Genomic DNA, 24,884 nt, shown 5'->3' with positions numbered 1-24,884 from the left:
CACAGCGTCGCCCGCGAAGCTGCTCTGCTTGCGCGTGACCGGCTATGAAGCTGTCTGCGGGCGGGCTTCTGTCGTCGTTGATGACCCGACAAGCGCGTCGGCTTGCTGGCACAACTGCCGAAAACCTGGTCAACCATAGAACTGACGATGGCCAGCCTGCGACGATGTCGGGTGTGCTTACGGCTCGTAGACAGTCAGCTGCTAGTCCGGCGATCACCTTTCAGCCGCTTTGCATCCAGCTCATCCTCGGCAAAAGCGCCCAATTCATCGGCCACGCCTACGACCCCAGAGCCAACGCAAGACCCCACTTGTAAGCTCAGATCCTGTTGTAAAAAACAGAGCGTCCCGGCTGACATCGATGCAGTGGATACGCCGCGATCGGCAGCGACAGTTGGCACGCCGCTCAAGGGGTTGGCCTACCTCAAAGGAGTACCCGATCCGCCTGCTCGACCCGACGGAGACTACCCCGCCTGGCTATGGCATCTCCTCGACACGCCAACGTCTTCAGTACCCGACGATCTTCCTGCCGCGAGCGGTGCAAAGGGCAAGACAGCGCTCAGATCAGGCACAGCACGAAGCGCGATAAAGACGGTCGGCAGCAAACCGCGGTTGAATGCCGGCAGCAAGTCAACAAAGCCTAGCGACGCCAGTACTGCGCAACTCGACAGAGACCAGATGGCGACAATGAAGCCCGAGCGGCGGCTCAGCGAAGTCGAGCAACGAACACAAGACAGAGCGCGACGTGTGGCAGAGTACGACATCACCAGGAAAGCTCTCGCGAAGAAGAACAAAGAGAGCATCAAGACGCTCAACTTTCTTAAGTCATGAACGCATACGCTTTGTAATGCATTCTTCTCGAATACAAGAAAGGTCAAAAGAGTCGTAGATTCGTCTCCTATTCAGAGTAAGAGCCGCACCAAAAAGGATTGTCTAGCATCGGGACTCGACGAGGGTATACAGAGCCCGTAAGCTCTATTGTCGAGATCAGTGGAGCGCTTGCGATGCGACGTTTTGCGAGACGCGATTGACTTGGTCATACATACAATCGGTAGCTGCAACGAGCTCTTTGCGACTTTGTCTACTGCGAGCCTTGCATAATCAGGCCCGTCAGATCGTCGATTGTGATCCTGCCCAGGCCGAGCGGACAAGCGTCGACCCATTCCTTGACATACTCGCTCGCTTTCGAGAACTTCTTGCTCGCATATTTCTGCATCATCGTGTAAGCAAGTCAGCCCTGGTCCCCTTTACTCAACAGAGGCCGCACCTTGTGAAGAGCGGTATGCAGAGGCGATTTGCCTTCGTGCTTGATGCGACGCGTGTTGGTCTGGACATACTTGAAGAACATGAGAGCGGCCGGAGCGAGTTCTTCTTCCGTGTAGCCCGAGTAATGGCTCAAGTTGGAATCCCAAGGCCCACGGGCGAGAATCTTGCGAGAAAGCCACATGGAACTAGCAGCGATGAGCGACGGCCTGAGTCCGATCAGATCACGATCGACCAGACTGAGCTCGAGAAAGTATTTCGCTACTGTGCGCGACTGGACGTCATAGTGGTCTGCTTTCGAGATCCGTCTGAGAAAGTTGACAGGATTAGGATAAGACAGGTTCCACTGAATCTGAGACAAGATGTAGCGCTCGGCTTTGAGTATCTCCTCTTCCTCGTAGCCGCCATCGGTGACGTAGCAGAAGTTCTTGATGCTGGGCGAGACGACTTCTTCGTACTTGCAAGCAATGAAGAGCGCTGCAGTTCCGACAAGCTGGAAGCGTGTCACCGATACTTCTCGGATAGAGAGGAATCGATCGACAATGTTGATCGCCAGAAAGAGCGTCTCAGGCAGTAGACGAAAGCGCGTGTGAACGTCGATGACCCAGTCAACGAGCTGATCGCGCATGGACCAATCCAGCTCGACTTGACGATCCATGAGGTAAGGATCGGGCAACGTGGTCAGCTCGAGATCGCGAAGGTAGTCATAGATCTCGACCACATATTCTTTGACCATGAGCTGGTCGTCCTCGTCCCCTGCATCAAGATCATCCCACTGTTCGATGATTTCGCCTGCCTTTTCTTTGCCCTTGACGCTTTCGCGCGCTTTGACAGGCTCTTCGTCTGCAACGGCCGATGTAGAAGCCTCTGGCGCGTCATGCTGAGCTGTTCGCACGCGCTTGACTCGTGCAGCATCTAGATCGGCGTTCGGTCCAGGCTGATCATCAGTAGCACTTTGCTGGCGGGCGCGTCGGCTCTCTGGCTGAGTAGCCACGGGGATGTTGGTCTTGCGCGTGCGAGTCGCCTTGACGGCTGCTGGCTGGCCAGGATCAGGGTCCGCGTGAACTTGCAGGGTTGAACGACTGGTCTTTGTAGGCGCCGGCGCGGCCGTAGCGGCCGACTGCGTGGTAGACGACGATTTGATGCGACGCGGCTTGCTCTCGACGGGCGCGAGCTTTGTATCCTTGCCGGGAAGCGTGGTAGCAGCCAAGCGGGGTATATTGGACGATTGCGCCTTGAGAGGTCTAGATGCGAGGCCGGCATTGACGCTAGAAGCTGTTGTAGTGCGCAGGCCACGGATCGGTCGCGTTGAGCTTATGCTTGCCTTGCGCGTTGGCAGAGCTGACGGTTTGCCTTGCTCTTGTGCACGAGCGACGGCTGCTTCGACTTGCTCGTCGATTGCCATGGCGTCCGGGCCGAGAGGCTTGGCCGATGCGATAGATGCTGCTCTCGAGCGTGTCACGGGAATCTTGCTGGCGCGAGTGTTTGTCAGATCACACAGGGCTGGACGTTCCTCGTTTCCCTGTAGACTCGATCAGTATGACCTTGGCAAGGATACAAATGGGCTCACTTTCGAGGCCGCGCGAGTCTTGCCGCGGATGTGAATGGGCTTGTCGAGAGCAGCGTTATCCGAGGGAGCAAGGGTGGACGATGGATGAGAGCGTGCCGTTGCTGTTGCAATCTGTCCCTGTCGAGCGAGCGTGTATGCATCGTCGGCAACGTGAGTAGCCGAGGCAGGACGGGTGTAGGGCAGTGTCATGTAAGCGCGTACATCGGAGCGAGACGCTCGTCGAGATGTAGCGATGCGTTGGGCGTGATCAGCACGACGAGTCATGTCGCGATGGACCATTGTGTAAGGATGCGCGTTTCGTTTGTGGGCGACAATGAGGAGAGTGATGCGCGTGTAATTGCACGATGGTGATGCACGATGCGTAGTAGTATGGCGATTGAGTACGATCGATTCGTCAATGCGGCGTCGCAAAGTCAAGAGTGCAAGAAGTGAGCAGAACCAAACGTCAGCTCGCGATACTTATATGCAGATCGTGACGCGATGCCCACTGGCGCGTTCGAAGGGAAGGAAGACGTCGCATCGAAGACAAGCCGCGTCGGGCCGCTCCTTGGGCGGTGGAGGACAGTTTGGCTGACGCGCAGAGAGCGTGGCAAGACAAGGGCTGGCAGGAGGAGATCTGGCTCAGGAACGAGACTTACAGCCATAGACTATGTCAAGATTGACTTTCGACGCTCTTGAGACTGTTCAGAGAGCCTTAAGAGCTCGTCTGACGGAGCCGAGTAGAGGGAGCAGCGAGCACCCAAGCCACCGTGATTGTAAAGTCGCTCGATGATGCCAAATGCTTCAGTGGTCTACAGCTGTTCTGTTCGTGACCGTTGCAAGTCGTGAAGACGGCAGAGACGGGTCGGAGTCGCCTCAGAGAGTCACTGCTAGACCTTTTGAACAGATTCGAGCGAGAGCGAACTTGGGCGCGAGTCGAGGTCGAGTGGGACGTCCTAAGCAATCCTGCTCGTCGTTTGTATCGAGCCTTCTTACCTTTGTGCACTTCCGCGAGTACACGCTACGCTCAAGCTCGCGAGCTGCGCCAGCGATCCGGTTTGTGGTGGCCAACACAACGCGCGCTTTCCTTGCCGCGTAAATTAAGCGTCACGTGAGAATGTCAACAGCTGGCCATGGCCTCTGATGGACGACAGCGTACCGTCAGACACCGTGCGACATCTTCTCTCTACTGCATGCGATGATCCGCGAACCAGCAGCAGTCAAGCCTCAACGGCATCTGCCGAGCTACTCGAGCTCTGCATTCGTCATGATGACCCAAAAGCGCTACTCCTTGCCCTCACTACCGCCGTCTGCGAGATAGCCGACAATATCGAGGAGGTCGCAGCGCAGCCGGTATCTGAACTGTTGTTCGGGCTCGACGCTCTGCCAGTGAGCAAGTCGCGCCCCTGCAAATCAGCATGATCTGACTGCTCGAAGTAGTCTTTGCACGACTAACGCTGCGTCGGACAGCCCTGCTCAGCTCGACTCTGGACAGTTTCTCGACTGCGTTTCTCAACCTCAAGCCGACAGCTTCATCAGACGCCGAGGATCGCCTGCTCCGATGGCGCAAAGCCATGTTAGCATCGCTCGACTGCGCGCTCGCGGATTTGCACACCCGTCAGTCTGCTCGCTTGCTCGTCGAGCTCCACACGCAAGATCTCATTGCGGTATGCACATCCAACTCGCTTCCGTCTGCTTTCGCCTCGACAAGCTTCGCGCAGGCAGCCTATGAGGAGCTATTTCCTGAATTGCAGCCGCCATCAGCACGTGGACTGTCAAGACGAATCAGTCTAGGACCAGTGAGTCTATGTATATCAGTCAAGATCCTTGTCTGACGCTGCCAATTTGGAGAAGCTTGACGGCTTCGACATAGAAATCGTCATGGCACAATTACACAAAGCAGGCTATGCAACCTGTTATCAGCAGCATCCTAGAGCTATTACGCGCATACTTGGCTATGTCGCCGCTGTATGTGACCAGCAACCGCCAAGCGCAGGTTTACAAGACGCTGTCATCAAGCTATCGATGAACATAGTCCGATCAGGGTGTGATGCAAGTGAGCTCGACCCTGCAATTGCTATACTCGTCAGATGGGTCAAAGGCTCAGTGTTCGCCCCAGAAAATAATAATTTTGAGCTCTTGCTTCAGGTGCGCCTATTGGAGGCACTCCTTGCTCTGCGCTGATCAAAGTATAGATCCTGCAAGCTGCAGCCGCGCAATGCCAAGAGATCGTGCTACGCAATATTGCCTTCCGTTTGCTCGGCTTCCTCATCAATACAGTCTGTCAGGAGCGAGAAGATCGTCAGATGCAATGCTATGTCGAGCTGCTCGAACACGACGCGCCCATCGCCTTTCAAGCCAACGCGCTTCAGCCGTTTCGAGAATTGCTCAATAGCTGTTTCCAGCGGTCGGAGGCCTCACTTTTCCTGACGACAGCATTTGCGACGGTATTTGCACCGATTCTATGCAGTCTAGGCGACGAGTTGCTTGCGATGAGCGACGAACAAACCGCTGCAGAGCTTGTGCCTCTCGTTCTCGATAGGGCGCAATTTCTCTACTTTTTGTTCTCTCGAGATCACGACAATCAGGCAAGTCTGGCACCGTTTTAAAACCTAGCCATATTGACCTTTGTCACAGACCGGCATGCGCTCATCGCCCGCAAAAGAGGCCCTCGAGCGACGCTTTCTCGTGCAAGCACGCGCGGTCACGGACAAGCTAGTCAAAGCGGGGCTTCAGGATATGACGCTCGCCCTGGCTCAGGATGCGCTCGCACGTCTCACTCAGGTCCTGTCTGACTCAAAGGAGATAAGATGATCATGGGCCTTTGGCCAAGCACAATTAAGTTGACATTCGCGTGCGTTGACATTCGATAAATCGAGTCGCGACGCTGAGTCGTTGGCCCATACGGGCAGCGCTCAGCGCTTCAGCTGGCGACGTCGTCAGCATGGTGCGCATCCAGATCCGCAATCTATCGTCTATGACGATTCAAGATGACCTCGAAGAACTGTTCGGCAAGTTCGGACCACTCGACAACATCCGCATGAAGCGTGAGTGACTTGCACAATGTCAAGCCATTGTTCTCACTTTAGATAACCTCCTCTCGCACAGAGGGCTTTGCTTTTCTCGAACTGCCCACGCAAGAGGTGCACGACTCTCACCCGCAGCTCATGCGACCGCCTGCTGACAATACATGTTCAGAGTGCAGAGGCAGCCATCGCAGAGGTCAACAGTCGTGTGCGTGCTATAGCAACGACACAGCTGCTCACTGATGTCAAATACGATTGTCGATAGAGTCTCTTGGACGAAGAGGAAGCTGTTTCGTTTCAATTGGGCTGATACTCGACGATCTGACCTCTTTAGGCTCATCGTTACCTTGGCGAAAGAAGCTCCAGAGGCAGTCGACGAGGACTTTGGGTAAGCATGACTCATAGCCATGGCACGCTTAAGCTCATGGAGTATCGGGCACGACAGCACTCGCGCCGAGTATACTCGCAGCAGTACAGGCTATCGCGTCGAGATCTCTGGCATATCCTCTTCGATCACCTATGAAGTTCGCCGCATCGATCTCATACGTGTACTCGCTGAGGAAGTATCATCACAGGATCTAAAAAGACTCGGCCGTCGTGCCGGACATCCTATGCGTGCTGACTTCGAGCGCAAGACTGGCATTGGGTGAGCTGCCTAGCTACGCCATCCTACGTCCAGAGCTGATTCCACTTGTATTTCCAGCTTCATCGACTTCGGTGAACACGAGCAGGCAAAGCGTGCGGTAAAGATGCTGAATCGAAACATCGTGTACGGCCACATGATCCGTGTATACCATGAGGCAAGCGTTCTGCGCGTCAGTGACCGTTACGTTCACTGAAGCAGAGGACGTCCTACAGGGCTTGCCTTATGTAGGCACACAACTCGATCTCAGACTTCGACTCGGTGTTCAGCCGTCTCACTACTTGCATTACCCGCGTGACGAGTCAAAGCACAAGCCCAAGAATCCGCTTGTTAAGCAAAACGATTACAGGCGCGAGCCGAGAGGCGACTATGCGGACGACATGGCGCGAGATCTGCGAGGCTCCTGTAGAGACGATGATCGCCGAAATAGCTTCGGTGGTGATCACCGGAACAGATACATCCGAGATCGCTTACGCTCCCCTGATCGCCCTGTGTCGCCTCGCCGCTCATCGTCACTCGCCGACAATCACCAGCGTCCCTCTCGTTCAGGCGTTTACAGAGGCGAAAGCCGCCGCTACTTACCAACATGGGGCGCCGAGCGAGCCCACAAGGGACCGATGTCGTCGATAAAGATTGCAAGCCTTTATTGTGGCGAGAAGATCGCAACGGCATGCGCCCGTCTGAAGACGACTATCACTCCTTCAATCGCGGCTATGCGGCGTCAGGTCGAGATGCCGAGCGCCGATATGACCGCTCGTAGGAATGTACAAATGGTCATCATGCGCCTTGTTGTCACCATTGCGCATCGTTCGCATTGTGTCTGATTTGAACATCAATGCAATAGTGTTGTTGATCCCTAAAGTTTGTACTGTGCTTCTGCTGCCTGCCTTGCGTCTATCCGCCGAGCTCGTTCGCGATCTTGCAATTGGACGATGAGAGCGGCAGTAAGGAGCCAGAGCATAAGTTGCACGCCAGAGAATGCGTGTAATGCTGTAAAGGCAAAACCGAGACGCGTCGTGACTGCTGCTGCGATGGGTTCCAGGCAGCTCTGGATCTTGCTCTGACTCGCCGAGCAGGCGAAGGCAGTTTCAAGCTCTTTCTGACTTGCCGCGTTTAGGCCCGGCCATCGCAGCTCTATCTCATCTGCTGGCCGAAGTGTCTGCAGCCAGACAATCACGCCAGCGATGATAGTCGATACGATGAGCGCGACGAGGTAGTAGCCAAAAGCCCTGAGCCTCAATATCCTCGTCTTATTGTCTGCTGCCACTTGAGCAGAGATCGAGATGAGGAAGCCGATCAGAGTCATGATGCCGATAGTCAATCCAGCTGCGAGATGGTGAGCTTCGGCGTTATGCAGATCACAGCATGACCCACCGATCGTCGCGATGCTATCATCGAACGCGAGCCGATCGAGTATCTGCTCTGTCTTTTGGGCATCTGTCTTTGCAAGATTCGACCTGACCAAGGCTGCGTCGTGGACATCAGCGATGAGTCTCTACTGGTAGTGTATATAGCTCACCGGCGGCAGAAGTAGCGGCCAGGCCACCAGCCAACAGAGCGAAATCGAAACCTCCCCAGACGATGATCAATCTCCCTCCTGACATCCCTTGTCGTTCGTGCGCGAGCTCAGCGACTCGTTTGCTCAATATCAGTGCTTTCATGTTGCGTTATCCCACGGCCGATGACCAGCTGGCGAGCGAAATGCGATCGTCGGGTACGTGAAGTCAGCTCACGCACGGTGCTGCAAGCCTTCGACTCGAGTGGAGGTGAAGCGCTCATTCATGTGTGCACATGCCGTGTTTCGGAGGCAGTGGGTGTGCGAGCATGCGTGGTCTGGGGAGATCATGCACGCGACGCACGGACTGCCCTCGGCGCGTGCAGCAGGGGCTACGTGAGCGCGTGAGCGAGGCCAATGCAGCGCGAGCCAGCAGAGCGGACTGTAGAACGAGATCGACCTCGGCATGCATGCAGACGTTTCCTGTGCTTTACGGCTTGCGACATGGGGTTTCATTTGAGATAGCAAGTGCACGACGAAATGATACCAAGTATTCAGTCAAGTGGTGATGCTGACTACGAGCGAGATCTGGCCGGTGCTGACGTTGTAGTTGTAGCCATTGATCAGAGTGCCTGTAGAGACAAGAGGTGACTTCCGAAGAAAGGACACATCGTCTTTGATGCTGGCATCGATATCGCTAAAGGTCATAAAATCCATGTCACTTATATCCTGGTGTAATGCCTCGTGGACCCGACTGTGAACCACATCGTTTGTGAATTTCGTGACACCTGTCGTCCAACATTGTAAGGAACCGGAGTGTCGTCGAGCGCACACACGACTGACCGCAGTCCGTGTGATGGATGACAACGATCTCTCGAACACCAAGAAGTTGCTGAGTCATGATGAGTGACCGCATTTCCTCGGCGACACGACCGCCTGCATTGCGAATGACGATTGCATCCCCTTCGGCGAGGCCGAGGATGCGAGCAGGGTCAAGTCTAAGTTGCCGGTTGAGCATCGGTTTGGTGGCTGGCAGAATGAAGCTGACCTGGCGTCCATGCAGGTCACGATGACCACCATGCGCGAAGGCTGGATGGGCAGGTGACCGAGATTGTACTGGGCAACGTAGCCAACGTTCGCTTCTTCGAATGCTTGCGAGGCCGTCATCTTGTGCGCTTCTGGATCAGGCAGGCAAATGTTTCCGAGATTTATGCGCTTCTGGAGCAGAAGCAAAACGGTGTACGCTGACTCAGCTGGCTCGAACATATGATGCAATGTCTGCAACTTGATGCGGAGAGTGCCTGGCATCGAAGTTCGGGATGGGCGGGAGAGACTCTAGCGCGCAGTCGCGTGGTTCGTCGCGCGATCGATACCGTCGTCATTGGGCTGACTAAGCATTCTCCAACTCCTCACCTCCTTTGCTGATTCAGCACAAGGTATATAGCACTGGCACTGATGGAGCTGAAGACCAGGACAAGATGGCAGAGGTCAAGCAAATCGAAGCCGATGGCATCAAATTCTTCTATCGCGAGCAGGGCGATAAAAGCGCTCCCGTCGTGCTGCTCTTGCACGGTTTCCCCTCAAGCTCTTTCCAGTATCGCAACTTGATCCCAGCCCTCGCTTCAGAGTACAGAGTCATCGCGCCAGATCTGCCAGGCTTCGGGTTCACGAAGGTGCCTGATGAGCGCAAATATGTCTACAGCTTTGACAACCTCGCAAAGAGCATTGGCGCCTTCGTTGACGCACTCGCTATCAAGCGCTTCTCTGTCTACGTCTTCGACTATGGCGCTCCTACTGGCTACAGACTAGCACTGGCCCGTCCCGAAGCCATCACAAGCATCATCTCTCAAAACGGCAATGCCTACGAGGAGGGATTCGGCGCATTCTGGGCTGACAGTGGCCTCAGAGCATACTGGCAGGACGGCAAAGCTGAGCAACGCGAGGCAATCCGCGCTCTGCTTACTTTTGAGACTACTCGCTTCCAATACGAGGCTGGCGAAGCGCATCCCGAAGCTGTGGACCCGGCCACATACACACTCGACAAGGCACTTCTCGATCGTCCCGGCAATGCTGATATTCAACTCGACCTCTTCTATGACTATCGTATGAACGTCACGATGTACCCTGACTTCCACGCCTACTTCAGAAAGCATCAGCCTCCTCTCTTGGCTATATGGGGCAAGAACGATCCTGTCTTCATCCCGCCCGGCGCAGAGTCTTTTAAGCGTGATCTGCCCAACGCCAAGATCACGTTCATTGAGGGCGGTCACTTCCTTCTCGAGACGCATCTTGACGAGGCTGTCGAGCCTATTCGCGCCTTTCTCAAAGTACACACAAGAGCTTAGCCCAACATGTCCAAGGATGCATGAAACATCACTCCATCGAATACGCAGCGTGAACACGGATCTCCGTATGAAAAGCAATGCGTTCTTGTGCAGGCTGTGCAGGTACAAATGGTCTAATGAATGTCCATGCGTCGTCAAAGTCTAAATGCAGATGCGAATGAGGATGCGAAATGCTAACGTTGCAATGTGTTCAGAAAGTGAATAGGCCGCCCCTTCGCTTACCGAAAGGATAGACCAGTACGAGGGCGACGAAGAGGCCGAATGTCTGCGGCACAAGGTCAGCAGTGGATCTGCTACATTTGCCACCAGACGTACCAAGCCGATGGAGACTTGCACGAGCTGCTCTCCGACTGCAAAGCCCGAACTGAACGAGGTCGTCGAATCCGTAGTGGAAGCGAAGATGAGCAGTCCACCGTTACTGAGTCCACTGGGCAGTTGGAATAAAACTGGCACGATGGTGACAATAAAGGCGGTTCCTTGGAAGAGTTTGCCGTAGACATTGCCCAGTAAGCCGACAGCAAGTGCACCGAGCGCGCTGGAAATGTCGGATCGATTAGGGAAGCCAATACTGGCAAAGTGATTTGTCGTCCACCCAATCGACGCAAAGACGACCATGACCGGCAATTCCTTGCTTCTAAGTCTCGCCGAATTTCTAAGAGCTAGACAGAACGCGTAGCCGGGCACCGCAAGGAAGGCGAACCATAGCGAAATGTGAGAACGCCAGATCGGCACGCTCGTCTCGTCGCCTTGCAGGCCGTGGGCGATCGAGCAAGAGTTGGTCTGTGGTCCCGTGACGACCGAATCGCCCGATACGAGCCGCCAGAACTGACCTCCAATACCAATGCCGAATCCTGCAAGCCAGTCAGCTCGTGTCCACCCAATGAAGGTCAGACATACCCAAGAAGAGAGCGTAGATCACAGAGAACACGAGACGGACAGATCCGCACACAATGGATCGTGCCTGTAGTTCGAGTGCGGCGTTGCATACGAGCCAGCCGGGGAGGATAAGCACGATCGAGCTCGAGATAATGGCAGAGAAGCAGAAGATCTTTGTGGACGCGAGAGCAGCAGCGATGAAAGCGCACAGAGCGGCCATAGCAATCTCGAAGATGTTCGACAAGATGTCCGACTTTGTGGCAACGAAGCACTGAACGGCGACGACGAGACCGCCGAGGATAAAGCTGGCAAGAAAGTCGACGACGCTCGCGTCGAAAGAGGCGATACCGATGAAGAGGGAGCACAAACCGCCAATCAATACGAATTGCCAGTTCGTGTAGGTCGGTTTCATCTTCATCAGCTTGCTCATCTCGGCGGAAGCCTCCTCGACGCCGATCTGATCGTGCATCACCTCATAATGGAGCGTAGCAATCTCGGTCAGCTTGCCAAGATCGAGTGCTGCATTCTGCTTGATAAACTTGATTTCGTTCGTGTGCGTGTCTTCGTCTGCGAAGGAGATGATCATGAAGTTGAGCAAGTAGATGACTTGACATTGCAGATCGAGCACTTTTGCCGTCGCTTGGATCTGTGATTCGATGCGATGTGACGGTCCGCCGAACATCATGAGCGCGCGCGCCAATCGGAGGACGAAGTCTTGTCGTTGCAAAATGGCGGCGACGTGCATTGTGATGAAGATTTCTTCCTGTCGTCTCTTGTCTCGTTTGTGACGGCCCGGGGTAGCTGGTAAACCGTGCTTTGCTCGCTCTTTCTCTACGTATTCGGCAGGCGAAGCAGTACCAGATGCAGTGCGACGATGCTTGAGAACTGCGCTTTCGTTGTGAAACTTCTTGGGATCCATGAATTCTCCCAGATTGCCGAGGGAGAGGTGACTCGCCGAGCGGCTGGCGTGTGAAAAGGCTCTCTGAGTCTTGTGCATACCCGCCAAGTTGCTGTCTGACTGGTTGCGCGAAGGCGTCTCAACAGGAGAAGTGCTGCCAGGCGTATGCGCCAAAGGCGAGTCATTGGACTCGACCGCCTGATCGCGGTGGTAGCGAGATATCCTGAAGCCGCTCTTATTGGGATTGGGAGCGACGGAGCTGCCTGTCGGTGTGGCAACGCCAGAGAGATTGAAAGCCGAAGCTTGCAAAGCGCCAAAGACACCTGCGCCCGAACGAGCGGCCGCCGGTCGCGTCGCCTCTCCCTCAATACCGATCGAATTAGCTGCCTTCTCGACGCCCGAGACGCCGCCAGCCGTTGCCTTGCCAAGACCTTGCAGAGTGCCTGTGGCAACCGATCTGAAGGCACGACCAACTTCGGCGCCCAGTCGTGTAGCATCACTTTCTGAATGTGTCCGACTGATCGCAGGGTCATCTGAATTGCGCCGGGAATCGCGGCCACGTCGGCCGGCAAAGTTGTCCGCAACGAGCGTAGCTGATGATGAGACAGCCGATGCAGGCAGCTCGTACAGGCGTAGCAGCGAAGACAGGACTCCGGTGCCTCCCGGTCGAGCTTGCCGCTGCTCGCGCTGCTCCCGACGTCGATCTTCGTGACTTTGCGCAGGCGGCTGCGGCGCAGGCGCTCTTGGAACAGCCGGCAAGGGCTCGGTGATTGTCTTCTCCGAGTCTCGTTCCGATGGGGAGCTCGCGTCAGCGCCTTCGGACTCGTTGGATTTGGCCCGTCTCAAGATGTTGCTGAGAATGCCGAAATCGGGACCTGGTGGTGCTAACTCCTGAATAAGTTCTTCCTTTGTCTTGGCCTTGTGCTCCTTGCCGGCATTGTTTGCTCGCGCGCGTTCTGCGAGCGCTGTAAACCGCCCCTTGGCTTTGTGTACAGCCACTAGCTTAGCAGCCTGACGAGTGAACATCTTGTTCTGCCGAGATTGCGACTGATTCGTTGGTAACCCATCGCGCTCGCCATCAATCTACGTGCCAATAAGCCTCGGTCAGCTGTGGTCAGGAAGCGTGCGCACTATGTCAATGTCAGAGTCTGGCGTGCCAGGACGGGAGGTAGCTGGTGTCGTCATCCCACTCGGCGGTGTGCCTGGCGTCGTCTGACCGGATCTCAACCCAGAGCTTTCGTCTGCTTACGGCCTCAGTAAAGTCGCACAATCGTCACTACGACTTACTGTGAGTGCGATCCGCCCACGCATCGAAAAAGCCAGGCTTGTCGCCTCTAGGCTGCTCGCCCATCGGAGACGGAGTCGGCATTGTCAGCGCCACATGACCTCCGTCGACACTATTGGACCCGCTTGGGGCATCTGACTTTGCACCCGCCGAGCTCGAAAGCGAATTCTCTCTGCTGAGAGGATGGTGTCCCGAGGGTTCGTTTGGCCGCCTTTCATGATGGTCATGATTTAGTCCATCCATAATACCTACCCACTGTACGCGTCGCTTGGCTTGAACGACCGCCGGTTGTGGCAGCTGCAGCTGTCCGGCTGCGGGCGCAGATGCCGAGCCCATCGCGCTAGCTGAGCTTGAACGATGAGTCCGCGTCGCAAAGTCTTGCGCGGTCGGCATCCGCACTGGCGGATTCTGGCTTTCTTCTTCTACAGACTGCGGGGAGTCATCTCCCGGAGGATCCTCCGAGCCTCCCGCAGGCAAGTGATCTGGCGCGAGTTGATCTAAACGCGCAATTGACCTACTCCGCCCGAACGCAGCGCCACTGCCTAGCCTGACGTCGGCCTCAGCCAAAGCTGGGAGTTGAGGGGCATTGAGTGTCTCAAGCGCTATGTCTGCTTCGCGAAAGAGCGTTGGCTCGACGCGGATAGAAGGCACGCCGTCAAGCTGTCGCGGTGGCGATATGCGACCGCTGAGCTCGTCCGCCGCTTCTGATTCGCCTAAGCCGGCCAGTGGACTAGCTCTGGGCGGCCCTCGATCGGTCATGCTGCTGCTGTCTAGTTGTCTGCTTGCTCTCCGGCTATAGTGGCCGTAGTTGTGATGTCAGGACTGTGCAAAACCGAAGAGACGGCGTTAGGCTCTACAGCATTGACGAGCCTGCTCCCGAGTTGACAGATGTCGGCTCTGATAGTTCAGCCAATGGCTTTCGAATGCTCAATGGTGCAAGCAGCGCAAAGCCAATGCCGCTGTCGCCCTGGTTTACGCAATGCTGCCTAGCAGCGCAAATTTATGAATAGCCGACCAGCATGGAGCTCGCTTCGGCGACGGTCTATGACGATGATCCACGATGCTGGAAGGTAAGTACAGCCGCTCTTGCCTCTCGTTCGCTCGATGTCCACTCGCAGCCCACGTGAGGAAAGTCTTGGCGGCGTATGCCTGCCGTTCGAGCAGTATTTCGCGCGAGGCTTCGTGGTGTCGCGTCAGCCGACGCTATCTGGTCGCCGGCCTGTCAATCCAACTGATGCCGTGCGGGTATAGCCCTGCGAAGGATGCAGCTCAGTCCGTGTCCAATTTACGACCGTCGTCGTCGAGCGAGCGTGCTTCCTTTTCATGTGAAGAAGCGCGTCAAAACTATCGCTCATGCCCACGTGGCGATGCTTGGCTCAGGAAGCGCTCAACAGCGTCATTCAGGCTCGTCACACCGTCTTCGCTCGTGAGCGCTTGGCAAGTGCTGTCGGGTCACTGCACCCGCAGAGCGCAGTCACGGCGGTCGCCTCGTGAACCGATGCAAACCGTCGAGAAGGCTCGAGCGCCGCCCGCAGTCACCGTGGAGCGCGATCAATCCGCAGCACCCTGTGACTCGATTGCGACCCATATAAAGCCAAGCAATCCTCCCACCTCCTGTCATGAGCATGCAAGCTCAAGAAGCCCTCGAAGAAAGCATCCTCGTACTCGGTGAGGACTCGGATCTTAGCTCGCCAGGATCGCACCATTCACCCGCCGACGAGATAGCAAACGCAATGGCTTCGACTGCGCTGGACAGCACCGCCAAGAATGTCGTTTTCAAGATTTCTGGTCCGGCGCACGTACACGACAATCAGGAACGCATCACCAGGAAGATCTCGTTCGCCGCGAGCGAGAGTGACAAGCCGACCTGGCCAATGCTTGCTCGCGCTATTCGACTCTACTGTCCTACCGAACCTGCCCGTCGCTTCGGCGTCACATGGACCGACGAAGATGGCGACGAGATTGCAGTGTACGCATCTGTTTGTACGTTGATGCGCTTGGCTAACGAAGAAGTCTGGAACAGATCAACTGATGCCGAACTGCGCGAGTGCTATACCTCGTATAGCGCAAGCTATGACGACAAAGATCACCAAACGCTTATCGACTACCTCGCCTCTGAAAAGCAAGACAAGCCCTTTGTCATTCGTTTCGAACTCCTTCAGCTCGACAAGCCAGTCCTCGGCGGCCCTTCGAATGACGACCCTCCTGAGATGCCCCTCGAGCCGCCTACTGGTCCTCACCCTGGTCATGGTCGCAGTGGCCGTGGTGGTCGTGGCGGTCCGAGAGGCGGACGTGGAAGAGGACCCTGGCACGGTCATCACGACCACTCGCGACGTGGGCCTCGTGATGGTCCTCCTAGCGACCTCGGCTCGTCTGTCGAAAGCTTCATCAACTCCATCCGAGGCATCGTCGATCAGGCAGGTCCAGAACTGCAGACTGCTGTCCAGGCGATCGTCAGCGACGCACTCGATCTTGCAGCAGACACTGTCGCTCCTACTGTTTCCGATAGCGAGAGTGATCTAGAAGGTGAACCAACCCGCAATGCGTCTGATCTCTCGCGCAATATCATCGAAAGCATCGGGCAGGTCATCCAAGGCGCACTCGGACAAACACGTGCTGGCGAAGAACCACCTTTCCCTGGCATGCCGAGACACCACGGACGTGCACACTTCGGTCATGGACACCCGCCGCCTCCACCTCATCGTGCTGGTCCACCGCACCGCCACGGACAAGTACCTCCGCCCGCGACTTTCGGCATGCCACCGTTCCTCGTCCAGATGTTCGGCGGACCTCCTCACCCACCTTTTGCACCCCATCCGCCTTTCGGGGGCCCTCATCACGCACCGCCTCACCACGGTCCGCCAGGAGAGCCAGAATTCGATGGCCCACCTCGTCACTCGCCCTTCCATGGACCTCCTCATAGCGGTCCTCGCGGTGATTTCCCTGGCCGTCGCCACGGTTGCCATGGTCCCCATGGCATGCCCCACGGCAGAGGTCGTCGCGACCATCACGAGCCTCCTCGCGAGCGTCATGGGCGTCATGAGCATCATCACGGCTCACGTCCCAGCCATCGCATGCCTGTCGACTCTGACTTCGATTGCGATGAAGAATATTGAAGTCAGGCTATCATTGGCAACACCCATCGTAGCAATGTGTAAACTGCTCACGACCACTCAAATGTATATGTTGTTCCTCCAGAGTGTGATTGTCCCGTGCCAGTTGCTCGTGATCAGAACGCGCAACACATATGACGCGCGTCGATCTTTAGATCTTTGTCTCCTTTGTTGGCACTTCGCTCGATCTCCGACAGTGTCGTTGAGCTTGTAGACTGCTCCAATGACTGGACCGCTAGGCGGCAAGATTGTGGTACCAGCCCTGACGATCTTCACGGGCGAGTCTAGACAAATGCCTGCTTTCGGCTCTTTCTGACAAGCGACATATAGGCGTCGCTGTGGGGTACTACGTCTACAAGCCTATACTACATCAATATGCGCACGACACCGATGGAACGTGGAAGGCGGAGAAGCTAGAGGGCAAGCTGACGGGCCCACCGGAGATGAAAGAGGCACAAGCAGACACGAGATCGCCGATACCGGATAGACGAAAGCTATGATGAGAAGAGGATCGTATGCGTGTCTGCAGTGCAATGTACAACATGTCACACCTACCTCGTTGTCATTGATAGATGGCAGTAGGGAAAATACGGACGTCAATACTGCGCACTAAACCAAGTTTTGCCTTGTCGATCGCGAGCACGGTCATAAGTCGGGCGACATTGGACGAGCCTGCTGCGACAAAGCCATTGCATCGTCTCGTGATGACCGTGATGTCGCTGATCATCTCGCTCGTTCTCGCAACCCGCTCGTCCTCTGGAAGCCGATTCCAGGCGCTCTCGTGAAAGCCTTGTGCCCTTCGAAGTAGGCGATCGATCGCTACGCGGATCCAGCTGCGCGGCTTTTCTTGCTGTGTGCTCTCGTCTGGGCTTCCTTGCGTGGATTGGACGTTCAGCTCCGGATGGGTCGAGAAGCTGCGCAAATCGTCGACAGCCGTCGCTGCATCGCTCATGATGAGCAGCGTCGTGCTCGTTTCCTGCCGCCTTTGCAGCCGTCTGAGATACCTAGCAGGCTGACGAAGGGAATCTAGAATGTCTGAAGCCGCTTCAAGGTAGATTGCCGCGACCTGCGCGGTTAGCTTTGCTTCTGGTTTTGGTCGTAGTGCAATGCGCTGTGCTATCGCTTTATACGATGCTGAGTGTTTCGAGAAGAGGTGAAGCGGCGATATGCCAGCGGACTCTTTGGACTTGTCGCCTAGTCTGATGTGCGCGCCCAGCACGCGCTTGCTCTGCCAAAACTCTCGTCTCTCAAGTGCTGCCATCTTCGCTCGGACAGCAACGTTCGGTTGCCAGTAGATGTGCGCAACACGACCGAGCTCATCCAACGCGTTCACGAATGCAGGCTCGATCGTTGCTTGAGCGGACAGAGGCGCCGGTCTAGGAAATTCGAGCACATCGCGTTCGTGCAGCGATGCCAGGTCGGCCGGCTCGACGTAATTTGCAAGAAAGAGCTGATCGAGATAGCGAAAATCTCGCTTGTATCTTACATGATTATGCACAAGCCAAGAGGGCATAGTAAGATCGTTCGTCGCGTTGTTGTAGCTCATCCGTGGCCGTTTGATGCTTTCCCACCGTCGAGGGAGTCTGCAATCGAGAGCAGGCAGATCAAAGTAGTCTGACATCTTGCCGTAGTTCCACGCATGATCATCGACCAAGAGGGTGTAGTTGAAGCGTTGAGCCAGTACGGCCACTCGCAGGAATGACATGTACTCGCTCGCAAAGCCATGCAGTCCTGTCAATCCGTGTCAGCTCAACCTTCCGACGCCCGCGAAACCTGCCTGCAAAGGAATAGAGTAGCGTGCGCTGACACAGTGGCAGAGCGGCATCGAGAGAGCCTCGCAGCGTGCCATCAGGCAGTTCCCCAGAACTCTGGTTCGGCAAAGCTGACACGACTTCGAGTCTCTCTCCTCCGTTGCTCGTGCCACTATGGGTCACTCTGCCTAGTGTTGCGAGTAGACCGATCAGTGCGCAGATTGTGAGCAGCAGCAGCGCCAGCGTTTTGAGCCACGGTCGCCTGCTGAGCAACTCGACTTCTGAGCGTTCTGCTGGCCTCTCAGCCGGATCAACCGCGGTCGGTAGCAACTCATATCGGCCGCTCGCATGCACAGCTCCGTCCGAGCTCTTGTGTCGCTCCCTCATGCATGTGTGATCAGGCAGGATCGGCACACGACTATCGCGCCCACGTCGAAATTACAAAACGCGACTTCTGCTGCACGTGCTCGAACGCAGGCTGGACGGGCTTGCATTTAGAGGGATCAACATGCTCGAGCGATGAGCGTAAGAGCACCGCCAGTCTGCGTCGGTGGGTTCTGGATCTTGGGACCAGGAAGCAATTTGCCAACTGACGAGGTCAACGTGTACGAGAACACTGTACGAATGCTTTAGCTTCAGTACGAGGCGATGTGTTTGTCACTCACTGTTCTTGCCACTGTAGAGAGCAGGCAGAGGCAGCGAGCCCTTGAAAGAGCGCTTGGCGGTGTTGATGGGCAAATGAGTCCACTTTGACCATTCCTGCCGACATGTGAGCTACCTCACGTCAAGGGACCGAAAGACTTACAATGTCTGTGTAGATGGGAGTCTTGCCAGCGCCACGCCAGAAGGGGGAAAGGTTGAAAGCAATCGTATCGGCAAATTCGGGGATATTGTCGAGTTCGACATCGAGAGAGAGTGCGCCAGACTTGCAGTTCTTGATCTGCATGCCATCATGCGGTTCGACGAGTGTGCCGATGACCGAGGCAGGCTGATCGTCGAGCGTGCAGGCTGTTCCAGTGGGTTCGCAGAGACTCTCGCTGCGATCAACAAGACGAAGGCAACCGCCTCGGCTGGGAGGAATGTTGGGATTGCATACATCGTCGTGCGGAGGCCTTTCATCGTCTGGCTGGACAGCGCGATCGACATGACGAGAGCAGCCACCTTTGCTAGGAGGAAGTGTGGGATCACACGAGCCGTCGTTTGGTTCGCGCTTGCCATGGTGCTTCTCGCCCTTGCAGCCACCGAGGATGGGACAGGTATCGTCATGCACGGCCGGTTCGACGTCGCGAGCCTCGGTCGACTCCTCGCGGCAACCGTGTATGCCGCCTCCGCCCTTGGAGCAGAGAGGAGGCACGGTGGGTGAGCGTTTCTGGTTGCATGTAGCCGGCCAGGTCATGCAGTCGTGGAGATCGCGCTCGAGCTGTGCTTCTTCCAGAGTCTTCGACTCTGGAGGCGATTTACACTCCTCACAATGAGGGCATCGACTGCAGAGCTTTTCCTGTGCAATCCATGCAGCTCTCTTGTGAACGCAGGCGTCAGGGAAGTGGTGGCACCACCAGACATGAATGAGGCTGCGCTTGCTGATCTTGTGATGACAGAAGAAGGGCACAACAACGCAAGCGTCGCCGCGCACGGATGCCGATTGATCTACCGCTGCGTCGTGCGGGACGCGACACGTGGGATGCGTGGGATTCTTTGCGCAGAGATCTTCGTGACCGGCTGGAGCGCGTTCAACGAGAACATTGCCGACTTGATCACCGCCGCTCTGGCACAAAGCTTCGTCAGACAAACAAAGCTCGAACAATCAGGAAAGGTATTCACAGGGTTGGCAGCGACGAGCGAAGCGCTGATGAGTGCAGCGAGCACTACCAACTTGAAGACCATGATGTTTGCGCACCAAGGAAAGTGGCGATGAAGGTGGGAAGGAGAGCAGAAGATCGTACAGCTTTTGAGGTGAAACTGGGACATGTTCGGGCATGTCTCGCTCGCAGAGACGCGTCTTATGAACTTGCCGTCGGCTCCAGTGACCATTTTTTGCCCCTCTTGCGCCCTGCCAAAGCGGCACAAAGCTCAAGACGTATCCGTTGTGTCACCATGGCGCTCTCCGCTGTTAGCATGGATCGGCTGGCACAAGCGTTGCATATTGGTGACAAAGTCTAGCGATGCGGCTGGTCTACAGAACACGGTCGTTGCGAAAATCATTGGCGAGACTGTAATGGCACAGATGACGATTGCGGCACTTTGTAGGGGGTATGCGAAGTCGCACTGAACGGTCTATCGTATGCTGAAGTTGCTTGAGTCTGATGGGTCTGCATAGACTGCAGCGACTTTGTCTCATCGAGCTCTTCCACCTCTTCACCGTACGATGCATAGGCGCGCCTTGGCTGAGCGCCTTCGACCTGGAAAGCAGATGCGATAGTATGCTGATCCGAATCAAGACCTGATTTCGAGAGGCTGCTCGACTGGCCGCCCATGGCATTGCCGAAGAATTTGAGGCAGATCCAGGTGTAGGCAAAGTAGTCTGACGGGTTCGATGCCAGGAGGAATGCTGATGTGACACTGGTATGATGCTCTTGTTTCCCACGCAGTCGAGCATACTCGGTATGTCTGAACGCCCAGAAGTTGTAGAGGGCAAAGACGACCATCTCGATCGAGGTAGCGAGCGCGTTGAGGCCATCGGCTATATTGGTCGTCGTGTAGTACTCTGTTGCCTTGAGAACACCGTGATCGCTGAGGATGCTGAACACGAATGATTGGTAAAAGGTGAAGAATACGATTGCCTTCAACGAGAGGAATTTCCTGAGCGGGCCACGGCCTTGCAGCTGATCTTTCGTGATTGCGTAAAATATGATCAAACCTACGCAGAGACACATTAGTCAGGAGCGTCGCAGCAACAGTGGGGTGACTCGCCTTCGAGGGCGATCGAGATGCTGACAAAGTCGATTGCGTCGATGTAGACCGCGGCAAAATGCACGCTGTAAGTGCCAATGCAGAGGATATTGTAGGCCTCGCAGATGATGCCGACGATCGTGAGTATCGGTCTGACGAAGCAGTATTGCAGCACCATGAAGACGACGGTATAGATGAAGTAGGGCTTCGAGGGTCGCATGCGGAAGCAACACAGCGGAAATGGCACCTTTCGCTTCTCCTTGCTCGCAAGCGCTTCTCTCTGCCTCTCCGGATCCGAACCAATGTACTGGACCAGGAGCAACATGAAGGCACCCAGAGCCAGCGCTTCGTAGACTGTCTCTGTCAGGGAATAGTACGTGTACGCTCGGAAGAAGCGATAGCTGAAGAAGGCAATGATGCCATACACCGCCGGCATCATGACGATTCTGATGATCTGCCTTTGCTCTGCCTTGCACGTGAAGTTTGCAGCATGCAGATAAGCATTGAGCAAGCTGAGCAGTGTCGCCACGGCTGCACAAGCGCCGCTCACAGTCCAGCCAATGCGGTGTGCATCCCAGTGGAACGTCCCGCCGGACCAGAAATCATCTTGTTCGGTGTTCGCAGTGTTGGTCGATGGACAAGTCGCCATCGTGTTCACAGGACTCGCAGAAGCCTCTTATGCTTCAGCTGGTAGTCTGGCTTTCCTCCTTTGTGCACCAGTAGGCGAGGATGCGCAAATGCCTTGATGACGACAAGCGCCCTTCCCTCTGCGCTCCTCTGGTGCAGATATGTCTAGATCGTCCACGCTATTCGTCTGATGATGCGTTGCGAGCTTGTCATGAGACAGAGATGCTGCGAGATGCACAGTCTGTGCGCAGCACGCATGCCAAAACGCGGCAACGCGTCGGCGTCAAACGTCGCATCCTCATCGGCCTCATCAATTATGATCAGGTTTCGAAGAGCAGCTCATGGAGCCCCGCCGCGACCGTCGAGCGCAGAGTCAGTAGACATGCGCAAGTCTGTAATTTTTGGGCATCTCGACACTATGCGGTGTCCACAGACACAATTTTGATCTCCTCCCATGGCATGTCCGTCTTGGCATTGACACGCGTGTTCTCTGGCGCATTTGTCAGCTTCTGTTTAGTCAGTTGTGCACACATGACACACCGATGGCGTGGATGACGTCAAGTCCAGCGATAGCTCTGCCAAAGATGGTGTGCTTGTTGTCGAGCCAAGGCGTCGGTGTGACCGTAATGAAGAATTGCGAACCTATTGCTCGCATAAGCCGAGCACAGCAGCTGGTTTCCTTAGACGCACCATTGGTCTTTGGCCCTGCATTGGCCATGCTCAGCGTATACGGTCGATCATGCTTGAGCTCGGGTGAGAATTCGTCTTCGAACGGCTTGCCCCAGATCGATTCTCCACCCGTTCCATCCCCCAATGGATCGCCGGTTTGTAGCATCTTTAGCAAAGGTCAGCATGCGCTAGCACGCAGACAAGAGAACGGACGAATTTTTTGATGACTCGGTGGAAGATGACGCCCTCATAGTAACCCGACTTTGACAGGCCAACAAAGTTTTCCACGGCCAACGGCGCTTGCTCCGGGAAGAGTCGCAGATGGATGTCGCCTTCGGTCGTGTGGATGACTGCGCTATGAGCAAGCTTGCCCGAAGTGGCGGTCGGCTGTGCTGCCGCTATCGACGCTTCTTCGCGCGTCGGCTTCTCGTTGAAAACATCGCGATCGACGTTCTTGCCTTCGCCTTCGGGCTCGTCGCGCGAGAACAGGTAGAACCGTGATCTTTTGTAGGCTGTCGCAAACAAGATGGGATCGCGTTCGGTCTTTGTCGCCAACAATGGGTTCTCAGACGCGGCCATAGCCTACAGGATGCGTAAGTTGACGCTCAGTGCTTTCACGGAGCACGTACGACTGTGATGATGCCTTTCTTTTGGCTGGAAGCCTGATGCAGAGACAAGTCGAGAAAACGGATCGTCTCATCTTTGCCCAGCAGCCGCGCAACCTTGTTAGTAACTATATTGACCACTGTCGAAGACAGGTGAGTACGTACGCTACATATGTCAAGCGTGAAAGACCTGCCTTTGATGCCGAGCAGGTGAGGATAGCAAACGAAATTGCCACTGTCGTCGAATATCGCTCGCTCCTTCTTGCCAGCCTCGACACGCTCTAGCTCTCTTTCGAGCGCAAGGCGTCTGCCAAATTCCATATTCTCGACTGTATAGATGGCAGTGCCTGCCTGTTGCATTTCTTGTATCGCCAACAGAGACTCGTCATACTTGCGATGCAGCTTGCCGGACAGAAAGTGGAATATCCTGATTTGCCGATCGGTCGTGAGCGAAGTCGTCACAAAATGCTGACCCGTTGGTGATATCGTCAGCGACAGTGGTATACTCTTGGTCTGCGCAGCAATGAGTGAAGCTCGCGCCGATGTCATTGTCGCACCTTTTTGAATTCGTACAGATCTGTCGCACTTTTGAATTGCCATAGGCCTGCTATGTCTTTCGACGGCTCAAATGCCTCTCGCTTTGGGCGGATGAGCTCAGAAACGACTGACAATGGTGTGACGTACTGGCTGCCAATATTCTATGAATCCGCTCTCGTCGGCAGACACGATGATGTCATATACAGGATTATACTGTAAGACATGAAAGTCACATCAGGGGCCATCGAACGCCGGATGAGGACTGAGCTTACGGTCATTAGATGTACAGCAGCCTTGTGAACTTTGCTGAGCGCCACTAAGGCCTTGCCGTCGCCTCTGCCGTCGTATATGCGAATCGTCGGTGTGTCAGCATCGGATCTGCGCTTTGCTACCTTAGCGCAGGCTCGCAGCTGACAGCGATATGCGCACATTGCAAGTAACGATTGCCCGCTGCCTCTCTGATGCACCCAGCAGCATGTCTTGGGGACAAAGTCGAGATTGATGATATTGATGATATCTGCAGGACTGTAAGTGCCGGTCATGCTGTTGCACGGGATGGCCGACCGAAATTGGTGACGTCGAGGATCTTGCAGCTACCCAGCGCACCGTTCGGCCCACCGTCTGCTGCAATCGTGGCCGCGACGAGTCCTTCTTGGTCTGCGACGACTGCAAGAATTGGCGCGAGATGGGCGCGGTAGTGCTTGACAAACTCGATGCCTGTCTCGCCTTTGGCTATGTCGCGTTTCTTCCAGAACTTGAGATGACCATCTGTGGACGCAGTCAGGATGAAGTCGGTTCTGTGGAACCAGTCGCTTCGTTGAGCATTTTATCACGGTCCGAGCAGGGCGACTGACTTTGTGACGAGAACGTCGGAAACTGTATCACGATGCATGAAAGAGCGGTGATAGCGATCTGCCGTAGGTAGCTGATCGAGGTACAGCTTCTCGTGCTTGAGCACTGCTCGACGAGTTGCTTGAGCTTGTGCACACGCTGTATTGACGAATTAACGAGCCTTTGCGTTTCTTTGGCTTGCTGGTGGGCTCGAGAGATTCTAGCGCAGCTGGCATAGGCCCAACCTCGTCATCGCTGTCCTCGTCTGAAGCTACGATGCGTGGTTCTGCCTCTTTGCCATCTGCATTGCCGCATTAAGCCAGATATAGAGGTAAAGCGTTGCTGCACTTGCTGGCTGGCCGGTCCGTGGCAGTCTGCTCCTGCGACGCTTCTCTGGCTCGCTTGGCAGGCCGTTCGTCGTCAGACATTGTCGCAAGGATGCAGATTCGAGGAGTAGCTAGTACCCAATTCGCCCTCAAAGCGCG

At 55.5% G+C, this 24,884-nt stretch overlaps 13 protein-coding genes across 13 annotated transcripts; 5 read left to right on the top strand and 8 right to left on the bottom strand.

The window, feature by feature from the left end:
• Nucleotides 1–147: 147 nt before the first annotated feature.
• Nucleotides 148–828, top strand: L969DRAFT_92038 (uncharacterized protein; the record flags this gene model as incomplete). Its single annotated transcript, XM_014715714.1, has 2 exons — nt 148–310; nt 365–828. 2 exons carry the CDS (start codon nt 148–150, stop codon nt 826–828), a joined length of 627 nt encoding a protein of 208 aa, XP_014571200.1.
• A 67-nt stretch (nt 829–895) lies between these two features.
• On the bottom strand, nt 896–3,019 carry L969DRAFT_43155 (uncharacterized protein; the record flags this gene model as incomplete). Its single annotated transcript, XM_014715713.1, has 4 exons — nt 896–1,028; nt 1,083–1,207; nt 1,265–2,782; nt 2,831–3,019. 4 exons carry the CDS (start codon nt 3,017–3,019, stop codon nt 896–898), a joined length of 1,965 nt encoding a protein of 654 aa, XP_014571199.1.
• A 933-nt stretch (nt 3,020–3,952) lies between these two features.
• L969DRAFT_92036 (uncharacterized protein) lies at nt 3,953–7,302 on the top strand (the record flags this gene model as incomplete). The annotated part of the gene is made up of 14 exons (XM_014715712.1): nt 3,953–4,202; nt 4,250–4,608; nt 4,661–4,957; nt 5,005–5,397; nt 5,447–5,598; nt 5,729–5,856; nt 5,918–5,952; nt 6,008–6,043; nt 6,101–6,129; nt 6,170–6,223; nt 6,281–6,359; nt 6,411–6,481; nt 6,539–6,635; nt 6,694–7,302. The coding sequence occupies 14 exons, from the start codon at nt 3,953–3,955 to the stop codon at nt 7,300–7,302; spliced, it is 2,589 nt and encodes an 862-aa protein (XP_014571198.1).
• Nucleotides 7,303–7,334: 32 nt separating this feature from the next.
• L969DRAFT_92035 (uncharacterized protein) lies at nt 7,335–8,139 on the bottom strand (the record flags this gene model as incomplete). The annotated part of the gene is made up of 3 exons (XM_014715711.1): nt 7,335–7,804; nt 7,853–7,945; nt 7,998–8,139. 3 exons carry the CDS (start codon nt 8,137–8,139, stop codon nt 7,335–7,337), a joined length of 705 nt encoding a protein of 234 aa, XP_014571197.1.
• Nucleotides 8,140–8,454: 315 nt separating this feature from the next.
• On the bottom strand, nt 8,455–9,305 carry L969DRAFT_84475 (uncharacterized protein). The gene is made up of 2 exons (XM_014715710.1): nt 8,817–9,305; nt 8,455–8,761 (listed from the first exon to the last, which is right to left on the bottom strand). Exons 1-2 carry the CDS (start codon nt 8,989–8,991, stop codon nt 8,532–8,534), a joined length of 405 nt encoding a protein of 134 aa, XP_014571196.1. The 5' UTR covers nt 8,992–9,305; the 3' UTR covers nt 8,455–8,531.
• L969DRAFT_161111 (uncharacterized protein) lies at nt 9,116–10,389 on the top strand. Its single transcript, XM_014715709.1, has 2 exons — nt 9,116–9,326; nt 9,404–10,389. The coding sequence occupies exons 1-2, from the start codon at nt 9,240–9,242 to the stop codon at nt 10,316–10,318; spliced, it is 1,002 nt and encodes a 333-aa protein (XP_014571195.1). The 5' UTR covers nt 9,116–9,239; the 3' UTR covers nt 10,319–10,389.
• A 24-nt stretch (nt 10,390–10,413) lies between these two features.
• On the bottom strand, nt 10,414–14,387 carry L969DRAFT_160713 (uncharacterized protein). Its single transcript, XM_014715708.1, has 5 exons — nt 13,380–14,387; nt 13,224–13,333; nt 11,216–13,175; nt 10,634–11,169; nt 10,414–10,583 (listed from the first exon to the last, which is right to left on the bottom strand). Exons 1-5 carry the CDS (start codon nt 14,134–14,136, stop codon nt 10,509–10,511), a joined length of 3,438 nt encoding a protein of 1,145 aa, XP_014571194.1. The 5' UTR covers nt 14,137–14,387; the 3' UTR covers nt 10,414–10,508.
• Nucleotides 14,388–14,996: 609 nt separating this feature from the next.
• Nucleotides 14,997–16,493, top strand: L969DRAFT_14788 (uncharacterized protein; the record flags this gene model as incomplete). Its single annotated transcript, XM_014714923.1, has 2 exons — nt 14,997–15,346; nt 15,401–16,493. The coding sequence occupies 2 exons, from the start codon at nt 14,997–14,999 to the stop codon at nt 16,491–16,493; spliced, it is 1,443 nt and encodes a 480-aa protein (XP_014570409.1).
• Nucleotides 16,494–16,645: 152 nt separating this feature from the next.
• Nucleotides 16,646–18,651, bottom strand: L969DRAFT_101050 (uncharacterized protein). The gene is made up of 2 exons (XM_014715706.1): nt 18,268–18,651; nt 16,646–18,221 (listed from the first exon to the last, which is right to left on the bottom strand). Exons 1-2 carry the CDS (start codon nt 18,626–18,628, stop codon nt 17,053–17,055), a joined length of 1,530 nt encoding a protein of 509 aa, XP_014571192.1. The 5' UTR covers nt 18,629–18,651; the 3' UTR covers nt 16,646–17,052.
• On the top strand, nt 16,714–16,990 carry L969DRAFT_92030 (uncharacterized protein; the record flags this gene model as incomplete). Its single annotated transcript, XM_014715707.1, has 2 exons — nt 16,714–16,768; nt 16,821–16,990. The coding sequence occupies 2 exons, from the start codon at nt 16,714–16,716 to the stop codon at nt 16,988–16,990; spliced, it is 225 nt and encodes a 74-aa protein (XP_014571193.1).
• Nucleotides 18,652–18,744: 93 nt separating the features above from the next.
• On the bottom strand, nt 18,745–20,272 carry L969DRAFT_92028 (uncharacterized protein; the record flags this gene model as incomplete). The annotated part of the gene is made up of 4 exons (XM_014715705.1): nt 18,745–18,857; nt 18,907–19,000; nt 19,047–20,006; nt 20,063–20,272. 4 exons carry the CDS (start codon nt 20,270–20,272, stop codon nt 18,745–18,747), a joined length of 1,377 nt encoding a protein of 458 aa, XP_014571191.1.
• Nucleotides 20,273–20,439: 167 nt separating this feature from the next.
• On the bottom strand, nt 20,440–21,779 carry L969DRAFT_92027 (uncharacterized protein; the record flags this gene model as incomplete). The annotated part of the gene is made up of 2 exons (XM_014715704.1): nt 20,440–21,098; nt 21,152–21,779. The coding sequence occupies 2 exons, from the start codon at nt 21,777–21,779 to the stop codon at nt 20,440–20,442; spliced, it is 1,287 nt and encodes a 428-aa protein (XP_014571190.1).
• Nucleotides 21,780–22,104: 325 nt separating this feature from the next.
• On the bottom strand, nt 22,105–24,868 carry L969DRAFT_69776 (uncharacterized protein). The gene is made up of 14 exons (XM_014715703.1): nt 24,752–24,868; nt 24,581–24,700; nt 24,423–24,525; nt 24,133–24,365; nt 23,998–24,085; nt 23,841–23,946; nt 23,716–23,781; nt 23,589–23,669; nt 23,226–23,544; nt 23,056–23,171; nt 22,640–23,008; nt 22,448–22,592; nt 22,298–22,399; nt 22,105–22,247 (listed from the first exon to the last, which is right to left on the bottom strand). The coding sequence occupies exons 1-14, from the start codon at nt 24,825–24,827 to the stop codon at nt 22,174–22,176; spliced, it is 1,998 nt and encodes a 665-aa protein (XP_014571189.1). The 5' UTR covers nt 24,828–24,868; the 3' UTR covers nt 22,105–22,173.
• Between the last annotated feature and the right edge of the window lie 16 nt (nt 24,869–24,884).

Source organism: Mixia osmundae, assembly GCF_000708205.1.
Source record: "Mixia osmundae IAM 14324 unplaced genomic scaffold scaffold_1, whole genome shotgun sequence".
NCBI lineage: Eukaryota > Fungi > Basidiomycota > Mixiomycetes > Mixiales > Mixiaceae > Mixia > Mixia osmundae.
This window is presented reverse-complemented; position numbering and strand designations above follow the sequence as displayed.

What these genes read in the sequence shown, in the direction of transcription:
- L969DRAFT_84475 (XM_014715710.1), bottom strand. Translation starts at nt 8,991, where the DNA reads ATGCTCAACCGGCAACTTAGACTTGACCCTGCTCGCATCCTCGGCCTC. An exon ending in CATCCATCACACGGACTGCG is followed by an intron (nt 8,762 to 8,816) that starts GTCAGTCGTGTG and finishes GTTGGACGACAG; the next exon opens with GTGTCACGAAATTCACAAAC.
- L969DRAFT_161111 (XM_014715709.1), top strand. Translation starts at nt 9,240, where the DNA reads ATGATGCAATGTCTGCAACTTGATGCGGAGAGTGCCTGGCATCGAAGT. An exon ending in CTCTAGCGCGCAGTCGCGTG is followed by an intron (nt 9,327 to 9,403) that starts GTTCGTCGCGCG and finishes TTGCTGATTCAG; the next exon opens with CACAAGGTATATAGCACTGG.
- L969DRAFT_160713 (XM_014715708.1), bottom strand. Translation starts at nt 14,136, where the DNA reads ATGACCGATCGAGGGCCGCCCAGAGCTAGTCCACTGGCCGGCTTAGGC. An exon ending in CAGACTCTGACATTGACATA is followed by an intron (nt 13,176 to 13,223) that starts GTGCGCACGCTT and finishes ATTGGCACGTAG; the next exon opens with ATTGATGGCGAGCGCGATGG. An exon ending in TGCAAGTCTCCATCGGCTTG is followed by an intron (nt 10,584 to 10,633) that starts GTACGTCTGGTG and finishes CTTGTGCCGCAG; the next exon opens with ACATTCGGCCTCTTCGTCGC.
- L969DRAFT_101050 (XM_014715706.1), bottom strand. Translation starts at nt 18,628, where the DNA reads ATGAGGGAGCGACACAAGAGCTCGGACGGAGCTGTGCATGCGAGCGGC. An exon ending in GCTACTCTATTCCTTTGCAG is followed by an intron (nt 18,222 to 18,267) that starts GCAGGTTTCGCG and finishes ACGGATTGACAG; the next exon opens with GACTGCATGGCTTTGCGAGC.
- L969DRAFT_69776 (XM_014715703.1), bottom strand. Translation starts at nt 24,827, where the DNA reads ATGTCTGACGACGAACGGCCTGCCAAGCGAGCCAGAGAAGCGTCGCAG. An exon ending in GGGCAATCGTTACTTGCAAT is followed by an intron (nt 23,947 to 23,997) that starts GTGCGCATATCG and finishes AGCAAAGCGCAG; the next exon opens with ATCCGATGCTGACACACCGA. An exon ending in TCACCTGCTCGGCATCAAAG is followed by an intron (nt 23,172 to 23,225) that starts GCAGGTCTTTCA and finishes TGTCTTCGACAG; the next exon opens with TGGTCAATATAGTTACTAAC.